Here is a 15,880-nt window from a genome sequence, read left to right as displayed (position 1 = left end):
GCATTAATAGACATTTTGACAATTTTCATTTGAATTTTTTTATTTGATATAATCGAAGACTTACAGTTTGGTGCATAGATCGCTTCGCATAGAAAATGTGAGCACAGCTAGTAGTTAATCTAGTAGTTAGAACTAAGCTACATAAACATTAGCAAAATTGTTATAAATCTATGTATTTAAATGTATAAATATGTGTGTTTTTGTATAAATTGATGTAAGTGCATTTTCAATATGCATTATTATTCTTTTGTATACTTAAAACAGTATTTTCAGTTTAATCTCTATCGAATTGTTTTTGGCCAATACATTTTGCGTGTGTGTGTGTGTTGTGTGTAAATAACAGAAACAAATGGCTAAGTTGCAGTGTTGCAACTTTTTAGTTTTTGCCAAACTAATCAACTAACAACTAAGCACAAATTCATATGATAAATCTAATAAATACAACTTTGTATGTTTGTGGATTGTGACTTTAACTCAAATTCGTTGGTATACAATTAATATATATGTATGTATAAGTGTGTGTGTGTAATTTGGTTTGCTTTTCTGTGTGTGTGTGTGTGTGTCTTTGTGTATTTACATATAAATAAATAAGTTTAACAAAGCATATGACATATTCTTAAGTAACTTGTGTCTACAAAAATACAACAAAAATACTGTTGGCCAACTTCTGTTTCGATTTGTTCACAACATTTCAGCAGGAAACCCATGTATTATCATAAGTAGTTGTCCAATAAAGTCTTCAAACGCATAAACGTATTATCTATTTGGTTCACGTGGCAGTATCAAAAAGAAACTTTCATTTATATTTTTGCACACTCAGCCTCAACCAAGCGGCGTGGGTGACAATGTGGCGCGTGTCGTTCTGGGTTGGTGATTTTGTTGGAGTGGCCGCGCCGCTGTTGTTGCCACTGCCGCTGACATTCGTCGCCACCAAACCGCTGCTGTGCAATCGAAATAGTTCACCCACTGTGATGGACACCTGAACAGCGCCCTTGCCCTCCAGCACATCAGCCGCGCAGCAAACTAGATTCTATATGTTGAGTAAAATAAATAGAAAGCAGAGAATTATTCATTATTCATTAAATAGTTTGCAAAGTTTAGAAAAGTAACGCAAAGCACGCAAACAGTTTGAGCAGAGCAATAAAAGCTTGGCTAGGTTCGTGTCTTAGCTGTGACACAGTAACTCTCAAACTGTAGGCGCTATATGAAAACTAATGCTCGAATTTTGAAGTCTGTATATATTTCTTTGTTTCTTATATAGCGCTGCGCCTTAGACAATATGTCGCTTACAATAAATGCAACAGATTTTGATTTCATTTTGGTATCGAAGTTACAAATTTCGGAGACAAATTCTAAACTTTGTTGTTAAATGCAATATTGTTGTTTTTTGGCTTTAAATATTTGTATACACGTTAATATGATTGTTTGTTTGGGTTTTGTTTGGCATTTAGCCTAAATCTAAATTGTTGTGTGCATATATAGAGCGCATAAATATATTTGTTTTTGCTTATAAAAATTATGGGCTTGATGCCATGTTAAATTTCATTTTCGTATTTTTGCATTTGCTTGACAATTTTGTTAGACAAAATATATATGTGTATATATGTATGTGTTTTATATTCTTTTCTTTATAAATATTTAATATAATATATGTATGTGTATATGTGCTCTTGCTTTTGAGTGTGTTACAGTTTTGTGTTTCTTTTAGAAATTTGATTAGCTTTTCATTTGAGAGTTCGTTAAGTACTTATGCCGTAAATATAGTTTAAAGTTAATATAAATTATATAGTCATAGTTAGGAATGTTGTTTTAGAATATAGCTATAAATAATACAATTGTAGTCATATGGGAAAGTGAAGCGCTCAGTTCAGTCATGAATAGTAGACATTAAATTAAATATAAAGTTTATGTTATTAAATAATTCAAAGTTAAAGAAACTGTTTTATAGTTGTTTGAGAGTCTGTGTTTATATATATATATATATGTATGTATATATCTGATTAGGACTGTCAATTACTGCACAGTCAAAGGCACTGTTTTCTTTTTAATAATTTATTTTAAGTGTTTGTGCGTTTTATAAATTGTGTCAACTGCTTGTTTGTGCGTTTTAAGAAATAAACACTCGATCATAATGCTATTTGTTTTAATGTCTATAACTATTATCACGCTTGTTGCTAAAACGTTTACTTGTGTCCCTGCTGCCATTCAAAAACCTTTGCCTAAACTAAAGCTGGCACTAGACCAACTGCTTAGCTTTATAACAACTAACCTTGGTGTATGCTACTAGTTACTACTTAGTTAGACTAACAGAAACAGAACTCGAATGCTACAAATAGTTCGTTGTGGAAGATTATGCTATAAAATGAATTAAATACTGGTCGACTGGGCAATGTGGAAATGATTTTGTTTCGAAATGAATTGGGTATATAGTATGAATATATGATTAAATATATATAGTGTATATAAATCTCACATGTCAGCAATTACAGTTTACAGTTTAGAGTAAATTGGCTGCACTTTAAGTCTTTGGATTGTTTTTAAATAAATGCCTCAAAATTGGAACTTTATTCTCGCCGTTTTTAAATATTTAAATTAATTGCATCAAGCGTAATTGCAGCCTCGATTTTAAAACTCACTACTACAAGAGTTTGTATTGTTATAAATACTTGTGTGTGTGTGTGTGTGTTGCTTGTTTAATAAAAGCGCCAAGAGCAGTCGCGTGCTTACTTATCAAACTATTGGCAATAAAGGCAATAAGAGCTAGCAAAAGGAAAGTCTAGACTAAGTCCTGGGCAGATTACTGCTAGCCGGGCAATGGGAAGCACACGAGCCACAAAAAGGTGGCGATGAAGACGCATGAGAGGATAATGGTCAAGATGTGTGAATCGTGTTTGAGCGAGTTGAACGAAGTGCCAGCTTCGTGCTGCTTGAGCCGCTCCAGCTTATGCGCTGGCGATGGCTTCAGCTCATCGCTGCAGTAGATGCTAAAGACCTCCAGCTTGGGTGACTGCTCAAAGAATTCGATGCGCTTGGCCAGCGGCTTGATGGACTCCAGTTGGGATTCCTGCTGCTGCTTCTGTTGCTGCTGTTGCTTCTCATCGATTATGTGATAGTGCCCGGCCGGTCCAGCGGCGGCCACATCGTGCTCACTCTCAACAATCGTCTGCAGCATGCGATTGTTGTTGTTCACTTGAAAACTATGCTGACCGTGTGCGCTTAACAGATTCTGCTTAATTTTGTTATAAGTCTTTAGTTTGGCCGTTCGTAGCAGCTGACCCACTGTGCCTAGCTGTTGCTGCTGCTCATAGATGAGCCTACAATTGGTAATTGTTGTTGTTTTTATGCTTGTTGCTGTTGTTGTTGTTGTTGTTACATCATCAGACATATGCGCTTGCTTCTTATTTATACATTCACTTGGCTCATACAATATATTAGCTAATTGTTGTTGTTGTTGTTGTACTTGTGATTGTTGTTCTTGTTGTTGTTGCTGTTGCTGTTGCATTGGTTGCTGCAACATCTGTTCTGGCTGTTTGGTGCAGGAGTTTTGTGCTTGCTCAACAACTTGTTGCTGCTGCTGCTGCAACTGTTGCAGCTTTTGCTGCAACTCTTCCTGCTGCTGCAGGTATCGCATATGCTGATGATGTGGATTCGCATCCAGCGCTATCAAAGCGGCCACTGTACGCAGCAGAGCGACAGCATTTGGCACTTGGCAGCGTGCACGGTCAGCATTGTTATCAATATGATTGTTGTTGTTGTTGCTGCTGCTGCTGCTGTTGTCGTTATCATTGACATACACATCAGCATCATAGTCATCGTCAGCACGTTGCTGTTGTTGTTGTTGTAGCTGCTGCTGCTGCTGCTGCTGCTGCTGTTGTTGTTGTTCATGTTGTTGTTCGAGGCATTCTGGCACAACATCTGCACAGGAGCAGACCAACTCCTGCAACCAACACCAATAACAGATTTTTATGCATCAATTACAAAATGTATCTATCTGTGTGTGTGTATATGAGTGTGTATGTGTATGTGTGTGTCGTGTAGGTGTATATAATATCTAAAGGGATTGGGTTTGGAATTTTCTACAAAGCATAGAAAGCGTTCTTAAGCTGGCAAACAACCTTAACCTTAACCCCATCAAAATTTTACAAAAAAAAAATAAGATAGAGTGACTGAGAGAGAGATAGAGAGAGAGCTGGCTTTGAAGGCTTAACGGGGTTTTCTAATAAGCAGCTAATTTAGCTCAATACACACCTCGTCCACGCCAATGCGACGACAGGCTTCCAAAAAGTTATCCACATTGCGACGACAACGCGCCATGGACAATTTATTCTGTAAGCAAGCAGGAATAATATTAATCTGTCGCTTTTTGATTGAAAATTATTGCAACTTACAACACCAGGCGATGGCACATGTATGCTTGCCACAGATCGCGGTCGCACATAGTTGGCCAAATGACAGAGTATAACGCCATCGGTTAGCGCCGAGGCTATATCCTCTGGAAGTGTCATCTTCAAGCGCGTCTCAATAATCTGCAAGAATAAAGGAAATTGTTATGAATAAATAAAAAAAAGAGGCCTTTATTAAAAATATCGATACTATCGATACAAGTAGTCAGTTCATATTTATAAAAAAAAAGGTAAAATTGCTTAGCTGCCTGGAGTACTTTGCACACTGATATCTGTGGCGTAATCCTAATGCGGCAGCAATGTAAATTTCACTTTCTTTTATTTAAACGCAAAATATTTTGAATTTGATTATTTTAATTCATTTCGTATCGCTTGAAAAACAATTTGAAATTCTGTGGAAACCCAAAGTATGTTTATTTTATTTATATTAGTTTTGTAATTTTTGTCCAATGTCTCTATGTAGTTTAATAAATTAGCAGTCTCTTTCAGTTAGAGATTTGAACTTAGAATGAAGTTCAAAAATAGCTTTCAATTGGAATTGAATTTAATTGGAAGAAAGATTCAGTTTGAATTGAATTATCCGAAATGAATTAACGCAATAGCTCAATCAGAGCTCCAAATTCAGATTGCTTTAATTCAAGATGAATTAACTTTTACATCTCTCTAAGCAGTTTTTATACATTTTATGTATTTAGATTGCACTTAATTCAATTCAATATTCGTTTAGTAAGCTAAATACCAAATTTACAAAAAAAATAATTGACAATAGTAGAGGCAGTTAAAAGACTGTTTCACATATAGAATTATTATCATACAAAATTAGTTCTTAATACAGCCAAAATAAAATGGAATGCAGCTAGATTGCCGATGTGGTTTAGTATTGGAATAGCTATAGCAACTTCTGCAATACTTATCGAACGCATCTTTGATGCTATCGATAAACGATAGGAATTTTCGATTTCAACTTACGCTGCGCAACTGCGACATCAATTCGGTTTCTTCGCGCTGTCGATCGAATTCGCGGCGCATGGTGAAGCTCAACTTCTCAGCTGGTATATCATGATTCCAGGTCACTGTGCGATTTGTTTTCACAGCGCTCAACTTGCTGGTGGTGCCCACTGGCGACTTGATAACATTGCTGCCATTATTGGCAGCACCAGAACCGCCGCCGCCGCCGCCGCCCCCTTTAGACGTATTAAACTTGTTGTTGTTGGTCAAGACGCCCACACCATTCTTCAAGGGACTGTGTGGCTTCACATAGCCGATGGTGCTGTGGGGCTCTGTGGGTGACTTGCTGGCTTGGGCTGACATCAGTTCGGTGTTGCGTGAGGGTATGACCTTTTGAATAGGTTTCTTTGGTATGACAACATCGTCGATGCCATTGCCGTTCCCATTGCCATTGTGGCCATTGCTCGGCTGTTTCATAATGGACTTGGGCAGCGTGGCTGAGGAGCCGTTGCTAAGTCGCGGCAGCTCCTCCTCGTTCGGACTTTGATTGGCATTCGGATGCTTTTGCTTATAGACGCTTATCTCCTGATTGCGCTGCTGCTTCAAGGCTTCCTTATACTCCCTAAGAGAACAAAAGCAATAAATAAATTCTATAAATTTTTCAATTTCACTTTGCTCGCTTACTTATAGGTCTGTATATTGTTCAGACTCTTGTTGAGCGTGCCATTGCTGCCGTGTACGCTGCGCTCTTGATGATCCAGCATAATGTCCTCATCCTGATCTGGCGTGGAGCCGTTGCTCGAGCTATTCGAATGCGCATAGTTGCTGTGCTCCACGGGCGTGGCCCGCTTGTAAGGCGAACCCATTGGCGACATGCCCGGGCTGAGCGTGATGCACTCATCCACAATGGTGCTGGTGCTGGAGGTGATCGAGGCGTCCATTAAGTCCGCGCTCAATGGCAGCTGCTGCGCCTGCTGACTGAGGCTGCTGCTGTTAGAAGTCAAGCCACGCGGCAAGGTTGCGCTATGCAGTGGCGAGTCCGTCTTCGACTTAGTGGGTGCATCATGGGACCAACGCTTGTCCAGGCCATCGCTGGTGCTATAGCCCGAGTCAATCTGATGACGCGCCGCATAGCGCTGACTGCTGGTGGTGTCCAGGACATTGCCGCTGGAATTGTGCCGCGGCGCGCGACGCAGCGTGGTGTAGCCATCGTAGTTGCCACCAACGCGTGCACCCTTCTCATCCTTGGTGGCCTGCGTTTCCAGAAACTTGAATACATGCACCAGTCCACGATTGCAAAGCTGCAAAGCAGAAATAAATTTAATATTGCATATACAACATAAAACCGAGTTTAAATATTATATTGACTTATTTTAGCCAGATATTATTTTATTCTATCTTGAATATGTTGATATGCTTCATCCATTTTGTGAGATACATTTAAAAATACTTAATGACTTTTAATAACAAAAATTTATTTTCTGCTACGTGATTTCACACTCTATAGTGATCTGAATCTGCATAGAGCAGAACGATTAAAAGATTAGTAAAAATTATTGGTAAGTCGTTGGTTAGACTCTCATAAGCAACAACTCACCGAAATTAACTATTGAGGGTTCTAACTTTTGAATGTACCGATTCTAGAGTTAAAATATTATTGAAAGCGAACAAATAAAAAGCTCCTTAGAATTTAAATTTCAAGTTTGAGTTATTTATGTTTAGTTCTTTATGTTTATGAATTAGAATAATTTTTAAAAATATTAGCGGACATTTTTGAATACGATTCGTTTGATTTCCAAAGCAGCAACTATGCTAATCCCTTTATAATATTTTGTATCTAAAGTTGGCAAATGCTTAGATATAGATTTGAAAAACTTACGCTTGCTGGCGGAGCGGTCAACGGATTATTCTCAAGCTGCAGCTCGACCAGAGTGTTCATATGCCTAATCTCCAGTGGGAGGCTGGCAATGCGATTGTTGCTCACATCGAGCGACACGAGACTGAGGCAGGTGATTTCCCGCGGCAAATAGAGAAGCTGATTGCTGCGCAACGAGAGCGAGCGCAAGGTGCGCAGCTCACCTAAACGCACGGGCAGAGCTGTGAGCTGATTATGCGATGCATCCAGATCGGTGAGCGTCTGGTCCAGGCGTCCCAGCTCGTCGGGCAGCGTCGCGAGGCGATTGTTGGACACGAGCAGCACTTGCAGCGGCAGAAAGCAAATCTCGCGCGGCAGAGCGCTCAGCTGATTGCTGCGCAAGTCCAAATAGGTTAGAGAGGAAAGTTGCTTTACCGACTCCGGAATGCTGCGTATGGCATTATGATAGAGCAGCAGCGTCTCCAGAAATGCAAACGTTGTTATCTCCTCGGGCAGCTCACAGAATCTATTTCGAGACAAGTCTGCAAAGGGAGCGAGAGAGAGAGAGAGAGAAAGAGAAGAGCGTTTATTAATTAGGATACCCAAGGGAGCGCGGTTTGTTTATTTTGGGCGAGGTTTGGGCGCATTCCCCTTTTGCTTCCAACAACTCCAACAGACACTGGGAGAACGTTCTACTTGCCACGCCACAGTGGAGCGCATGACCTCAATCTGCCGGCAATTTACGATTTGGCCGCAGAGCAAGTGGGAAACAACATTGTGGAATGGGCAATTAATTTACTAAATGAATTTGCATGCGAAATGAGCGCAAACATGCAAAAGACAATGCGAGAGGGAGAGACAGAGAGAGAGAGAGAGGAACGAGTGTAATAAGAGTGGAAGAGAACAAGAAATTATTATACACATGAAATTGTGCGTAAATTTATTTGGAGTGGGAGTTGCAGTTGGTGTGGGCGTGAGCAGGAAGCCAACTTTAATAGCGAGCTTTAGTTGTATGCGTGTGCACACATACATATGTGCGTGTGTGTGTGTGGGCGCAGCTCTATATGATGATTCAAATGTGTTAAGGAGGTCGTAAAATAATCTGTTTCACTTTTGACAAAGCATCAAAACGTGAGTCGCAGCAACTTTCAGAAATTTTATTTATAAATTACCAGAGACAGCTGAGGTAAGCTAAGAACTCAATAGATCTAAGTTTGTTCCAGAAGAGATTTGGTGTAATATTTATGGATTGTCAAATTGTTGGAGTATAATACTAAAAGAAGAATTATTTGCTGGAGAATAAATAATTTATTAAAATTAGTACATTATTAATAAATAAAATACATAAAAAGTTATATTCATTTATAATTCGTAATATCAAAATAATTCGTTAAGAATTCATCTGAGCGTAATTCAAATTCAGATTGGAAAAAAATTATGAATTAAACTCCAAAATAATTTGAATCTTTTACATCTTTGCTATGAACAAAAGTTAGACCTATGCTAAGGGAATTAGTTGACCAGGCCTACAACTTCTATGTTGGCATCTCATCTTTTCAACTTTGTAGACCTGTTAAAGTATTTTATGAGCAAATGTAATTACAGCCAAAAGTTGAACCGGTTGAGGCACTCTCTTGACTTCAAATTGGCTTCACATGTCGCATGAATTTCCACACAGCAAGTGCTTAGACCTCGAAGATCAGAGTAGGAACTTACTCAACTCTCGGATGGAGTAAGCCCTAAATAGGAATCCATCAAAGCACTCCAAGCACTCCGACGACGACAGTGAGCATTAAAACTGTCTGACGACAGCCGTTGGCATTTTGTCGTCTTTGTTGTTATTGCTGTTGTTGTTACTCACACCAATGCAAACAACGATAACTTCACGACCTGCGTTGAGCAAGATTGCTTTATGTGTTTTATTTCCAAGCTCGCAGTGCAGGGAAATGCAGTGAACAGAAAAAAAAGGTGACTGAGGAGTGGCTCTCGCTATGGCTTCGCGTACATTAGCATTAGCTAAGCGGCCCCTCTCCCTCCGCTTGGGTGTAAGTGCATACAAAAGCGAAACAAAGGCAACGCTTAAGATGGCAATGGCTGCAGTTCTCTCGAGGCAGGTTGAATAAACTCTGGCACAAGGATGCGGAACACGTGACGTCATTTGTTGCATGCGCTATCAGCGCGTCGCGGAAATTGAATTTATGCGCATTTCCATCATTTCCCAGGCAGCTTCCGCATAAAAAGTCGCCTAGCCTCGCCTCGCAAAACTGGCACAGCGGCGACTTTGTGCAGTGAACCTGCCACTTGCCACATGCCACATGCCGCCTTTAATTTGTCGCACATGCCGCGCTCTACTTGCCCACATATTGGCTCTTGGCCAACAACAAAAAGCTCTAAAAAGGTAGACAAAATAAATCAAATTGTTGTTTAGCATTTTTTTGCATGTCTGACGCGACAAGCAAAACAAAATATATTTAAAAATTGTTCGCTCTCACACACACCTGCAACACAGAGCTCATAAATAATGAAAATATCTGCACGAAGGCAAAAAAACAAAACTTAAAGCAATTACTCTGGCTCGGGGCGCGCTTGACAGGACTCGGACCGAGTCCAGGATTGCCCTTGCACCAGAGCCGGCAACATTTGATTTGGAGGACAGCCACTAAAACGGAAGCAGCAAAAAATTGAAATTCTGTAGCGCCACATACCAGACGAGGCAACAAAGCACGTGCCCCCAACTCAAATGGATGGGCTCAGCTCACAAATTCGGTCTGGTCGCTACGTCGGTACAGTGAAGTCTCAATAAGGTGAATTTCTTTCATATTTAAATTACAAAATATATTTATTTCTTGATTGTAAGCCAATTTATATTAAATTAGTATGTATTAAATATTTTTTAAAATTAAAAATATATGTAAATCGTTGTAGCTTTATTGCAGATTAATTGCATAAAACAATAACTATTATGCGTATTAATTGAATTGCATTTTAAATGATAATGTCAAAACTTCACGCATTGAACAATTCATGTTAATATTTTCTTCTAATACGATCCCTTCATATTCTAATAAAATTTCATTATATGGATATTTCACTGCTTGTATTTCTGTTTGCCTTGCTTTTACTGTAGAGTCCATTAAGTGCTTGCGGCTGACAATTCCGGCAACGCTCTCTGCCGTCTATTGATGGATTTATTGAAATTAATTTATTGAATTTAGCTCGCGCTGTTGCTGCCTCGTGTCGATGACGATGACTATTGTATTTACTATGGGAACACGCTTTATATGATGAATCATATACGCATGAAAAAGGGCGCAACATGCATTTTTAGCTTTTTTTTTCAGCCCTCATATGGTGTAGAAATCAGCAGTTGGTTATTGCTGTTGAGTAACTTCCTAGATAGATAGATAGATGAGCGTTGGAATGGAGTGCTATATATGTATATATGGTCTCAATGGGTAATTAAACTTTATATGGTAGACAACGAATAGATAAATATACGTGTGAGGAAAAGCAGCGCTAGGAATTTAAAAGAAAATTCGTATGAATTGTAAGCAGGTTAACTGCAGAGCTAAAGCTTAGTTATCTTTATTATTATTTAATTTTATTTTAATTTTTTATACACCTATCTAGCAGCATAGTCAATATATTTTAATGTATTGCATTCCGTGCTATCAGATCTATAAATATTGTTTATAAATAAAACATATTTACAAAACTTGAACTGATTCCACACAAACAAATTTAGCATTGATTAATTGAGGTTTTTCACTAGAAATACGCTTTGTTTATTTATATGTACTACACTCTTCAGTTTGTTATTTATTTATTATTCCCCATGACAATTTCAAAAGGCTGTAAAGCTTATCTCATGGCAAATACTCTAATCAACAGCTGCGACATTTATAGAGTTTTCTCCGCGTCTGCTCCACTATTCCCGATTCGTTTGAGAGAGCAAGCATAATGCATATAATTTTAGCTTTTGCATTAAGAAATGGCAATGCAATTCAATTGATTATGCGACTTCACTTAAGACACTCCAATGCACACACACACACACACACACACAGACAGATTGTTGTTTGTTTAGTGCTTTGCAGCAATTTCTCATTTGGATTTTAATGTAAACTTTTTGTTTGTTTATTGAAGCAGCATACAGCTAAAAAAGCAAATATTGAAACATACTTATTCGAAAGCATATCCGATCCTCAAGCTATAACTGTTCCTATTGTTGTTGTTCTTGATGAATTTCCCTTATTGCTGATGGAACATTCTTTGGCTTTGGCAACAGCTGTGCCAACTATTTTCTTCACTTTGCTCTTTTGCCTTTTTCTGTTGCCTGCAAATGCAAACAAAAGTGTAACAACAAACGGCTGGCAAATGTCTGGCGTGCGCTAAGTTTTGTTGTTGTTGTTGCTGTGGCTATTGCCCCTAATTTATTTGCAGTTTGTGGTAAGCTGATACCAGCTGCTGTGCAAGTAGCTGCGGGCAAATAATTTGATGCATGACAAATGTTTATGCGTCGGCGAGTTCACGAACAGCTTGAGTTGAATGTTATGCTTATAATTAAAACACAAAATACATAAATTTAGACGCATATAATGAAGCCTATTCGCATTATAATTTTCTCTTCATGAAATTACAATTTTCTACGCATAAACCTAGTTATTTTTTTTAAGTTATTTCCTTTGCATATGGTCATGTGTTTTTTTAAGCGCGTGCTATGCTCAGCAATAAAAACATTAATTGTTTATGCCGCCAATGCCTGCCACACATCGTCGTTTGCCATTTAATATTGCTTACACTTATAAATTAATGAATATGCTTCGAGTCTCTCTCTCTCTCTCTCTCTCTCTCAGTAGTTTGTGTGTCAAGTTTGCAGTGCCCTCAATCGCTCTCAACTACACACACACATACAAACATACATATGTACAGTTAGACAATTCATCTATAGATAGCAATGCCGTCAGCCTTTTAGGATTATATTGCATTTATCGCAAAGATTATGCATTGTTTGCATTAATCGAGATATGAGCACATAGTTATCTTCTTATAGAAATAAAAATATTTATTATTTAATATATAAATATTATAGATAGCAAGCAAAACCAGAAGGCTATGTAAACAAATAAATAATAAATTCATATCTACAAATATATTTTTATTCGCGCTGTTTGCTTCTTCTTTAATAAACTTATCGTTTAATTAAAATTGAATTTCTTCTTTAACTTACTAACAATTTAAACTAAATATTAAATTTTTATTGCAATTAAAGTATTAATAATTCATATAATTTTTAATATTATAAATGCTACTATAAATAATTTATACATTATTACATATTCCTCGATCTGCCTTGAGTGTCTTTTGGCTTTTTCATTCATCGCGTATGCAAAGCACGCATCACAGTTTACGAGGCACTGGACTAGGCAAGCAGACGATTGGGATTGGGGGAACACTCACATTCTCTAAGAAGAAGAAGAAGAAGAAGACATGCATACGTGCTTGCTTCCTCTGCTGCAAAGCAATGAAGCAACAACTAACAGCAACAACAAAGCGTTCGCTTCATATTTACACATTACAGATACAACAACAAGCAACACACACATACAGATAAAAGCACACAACAGTTGTCTTTTAGCGCTTTTAGCTCTTCTCCCCCCTGTTCGACCAACACATGTTTTACGACATTGTTTTGTTTGCCAACTAGAGAGCAAAGCTGCAACAACAACAACAAGTACATTTCTTGTTTTAGTTGCAGTAGCTGCAGCAGCAGCACGGCAACACTGGCAGCAGACAGCAGCAATGCGCAGCTGCCTTGGCTGTCTACTACTATTTGCTGCTACTACCTTTTTTATACCGGCGTTAATGCACTTTTTTTGTCCGTAGCCTTTGTGTGTTTTCCACTTCTTAAAGCTGTGGGGCAGCTGCATTTTTTAGCTGGGGCTTGCATCTTGGCGTTGCAATTATTTTAAACAGTTTCCTGCCTAGTTGATTGTTTTACGGTTGATCTTTTTCGCTTTTGTCTACGCTTTGTTTACGTCGCTGTTTGATTTACGTGACATGCGTGTTAATCACGTGCTGCCAAGTGCAAATGGCAGTCACTGGAGACGGGGACGGGGACACAGGGGGGGAGGCCGACCACATTTACAAATGATTTTAGGAAGCGTTGACAGTTTTTCGAACTACCTGCCCACCCCCTCAGCTTCAGCCAAAGCAACAAAGAAAGACATAAAACAACTTCAACTGGGGGTTGAAAAGAGGCAAAAAGAAAAAAAACGTCAAGAAGCCGGCTTTCATTGATTTCTTGGCCAAGTGGTAACTTGAAACCCGCCCTGGACTGCTGGCATAAATGCTTTGGCCAAACTGCTTGGCAGCTTCTCTTAAACAAAAGGGTTGCAGATTTTATTATTTAACCCATGTTGCACAAATATTTTTAACACTTCACAGCCAAGTGCCCCCTGCTTATTTTACACCCAACTACATTAAAAAAAAAGAAGTGCCTTAATTGCTAATTAGTCACGCCCACACGCACAACATGCCGCAGTCTTAAAAGCTGACAATGTCTTCCAAGTGACGATGACTCAATCGTCGGAGCTGCTGAACCGCAAAGCAAAACTTAATTGGAAAAATGCCGGAAGCTCAAAGCATTGGGAAAGAATAACAAAGAAAAACCACGCGGAAAAATTTGTTATGCCAGTTGAAGTCACGTTTCGAGTTTTCCAACTGCATTGATTTCTTATTTAGAAAGTTCCCACGATATGTTAAGACCACAGATTCTAAATTTTCTAACCATAATCTTTATAAATTGAAATTCAAATACTTCCTATTCAAGCAGATATAAAAATCGTTTGATGTTTCACACCAAATCGAAGCAAAACAAAATAATTAAATTTTTAATTGTGCATTGCATTTGATTTTGAATACACTGATGATTTATTTAAACAATTAATCAAATAATTGATTTAGCAGCTTTCGTAAGAGAACAAAAACAGCTGAAAATCGATGTGGCTTCTGTCTATGTGTGCGTTATTTTCTATGAAAACAGATGTTGATAGTCGTCTCCAGTTCGGCCGTTCGGGGTTGGTTGCTGCGTTAACTAAGTGCATGTCTAGCTTAAGGTGGGTGTTTCTGCCGTTATAATTATGTATATACACATATACATATGTGTGTGTATATTTATTTGTGAACTTTTACGGTTCACAGCAAAAACGAAAGTTGGCTGAACTTGAAAAGCAACGAAACATTTTTGGGAAAAACGAAACCCACCCAAAAATGCGAATAGTGCAAGCTGCAAATGGCGAAAACGCAGCTAGTTGGAAAAAAAGAAAGAACAAAAAAAACAGCTGCAATGATAATTGTCCTTGGCAAGTGAGTGAATGAGAGCGAGCGAGCAAGCGCTATGCTATAAAAAGTCACAAAACAGATGGGCAGGCAAACAGGCGGGCCCCGTTGGGAGCGGCACAGCCGCGAGAGCACAAGAGTGAGAGCAAGGCAAGAGAAAAAGATAGAGAGGGCTGAGACTGGCTGCTGCGGCAGATTATTGATTTTCAAACAAAAGCTAAAAGTACGTACCTGCTATAACGGTATCCGTTAAACTATAGCTCTTGCCGGTTTTGGGAAAATCCTTTAGCTTGCGATTGGCCAGCATGAGTTCGCCGCTAAAGTGAGCCTCCTCCAGGATGCGCTCCAGCGAGCGCGTCAGCTGCGTGTGTCCCAGCATGGGAGAGCAACTGTTCGCGGTCGTCGAGGCTGGTCCGGAGTTTGTAGTCGAGGTAGACATTAAGCTGGCGACGCTGTGGCCGCCGCCTAAGCTGGCGCTGTGTAGGCGTTTGTAGACCGTGGCTGCCATGATTATATTTCTCTTGCTCTCTAAGTGTGGGCGTGGTAGCGTCAACGCTCACAGCAACAACAGCTCGCAGCCAAGTTAGTAACGCGTGCGTTGCATTTTCTTAGCCGCTGCCCATTGATAAGATTTCCAAAGAATTTCGGTTTTTCCCTTGCGGCTCTTTCTTACACACGCACGTCGCTCACACGCACACAAATACAAAAACTCAAAAACCAAAGCAAAGCAAAGCGACGTTAAAAGAATTTCAAAACTAATACATGCTTTGACTATTTCGACTTAAATTGCAGCTGCAACTATTTCAAATAAATTATTTAATGTTTCGCAGCGTTCACTTCATTTCGCGTCGCGTCGCTTTCGGCAAATAAATTGATAAATAGGCACACATTCTCTCACACGCTGCTACATTTAATTATTCTTTAGTTACTTGTGCGAAATGCGCTTTGCTTAAAAATCGGCAATAATTCTTCCGCGCGCTACACGCACACGTCCGCTCGCTTCGACTATTATTTTTTTATTATTATTATTTTATGAGAAGGAGGCGAGAATGAAAGAGAATAAGATGAGAAGAGCGTGTGCGAGGGAGAAGGGGTGATGTTCGTTGACTGTTAGAGCGAGAGATGTGGACTCGAGCTCGCCTGAGCAATTGTGCAAGCGAGAGATCCGATGCGCAATTCAAATGAGATCTATAACTGTTCGAGTGGGCAGCACTTTTTATGAGCAACGAGTTGGCAGCACTCCAGACCAGCTGGCAGTACTTACATTTTTCCATCTCTAGTGCAACAACAACAACAAAAATTCCAACGCAGTCAAAACGAACGTCAACAAATT

General features: G+C 39.1%; 1 protein-coding gene across 1 annotated transcript; it reads right to left on the bottom strand.

The window, feature by feature from the left end:
• Positions 1–2,011: 2,011 nt before the first annotated feature.
• On the bottom strand, positions 2,012–15,540 carry LOC108608385 (leucine-rich repeat and calponin homology domain-containing protein). The gene is made up of 7 exons (XM_033293932.1): positions 14,779–15,540; positions 7,231–7,748; positions 6,036–6,652; positions 5,373–5,973; positions 4,389–4,526; positions 4,249–4,326; positions 2,012–3,937 (listed from the first exon to the last, which is right to left on the bottom strand). Exons 1-7 carry the CDS (start codon positions 15,053–15,055, stop codon positions 2,804–2,806), a joined length of 3,363 nt encoding a protein of 1,120 aa, XP_033149823.1. The 5' UTR covers positions 15,056–15,540; the 3' UTR covers positions 2,012–2,803.
• Between the last annotated feature and the right edge of the window lie 340 nt (positions 15,541–15,880).

Source organism: Drosophila busckii, chromosome 2L (assembly GCF_011750605.1).
Source record: "Drosophila busckii strain San Diego stock center, stock number 13000-0081.31 chromosome 2L, ASM1175060v1, whole genome shotgun sequence".
Classification (NCBI taxonomy): Eukaryota; Metazoa; Arthropoda; class Insecta; order Diptera; family Drosophilidae; genus Drosophila; species Drosophila busckii.
The sequence above is the reverse complement of the archived record's forward strand: the minus strand, read 5'-3'. Positions and strand labels throughout refer to the sequence as shown.

Excerpts from the sequence above, each read along its gene's own strand:
- LOC108608385 (XM_033293932.1), bottom strand. The coding sequence starts at position 15,055 with ATGGCAGCCACGGTCTACAAACGCCTACACAGCGCCAGCTTAGGCGGC. Across the intron at positions 7,749-14,778 it reads AACGGATACCGTTATAGCAG|ACTTGTCTCGAAATAGATTC; the intron begins GTACGTACTTTT and ends CTCCCTTTGCAG. Across the intron at positions 6,653-7,230 it reads TGACCGCTCCGCCAGCAAGC|CTTTGCAATCGTGGACTGGT; the intron begins GTAAGTTTTTCA and ends TCTGCTTTGCAG.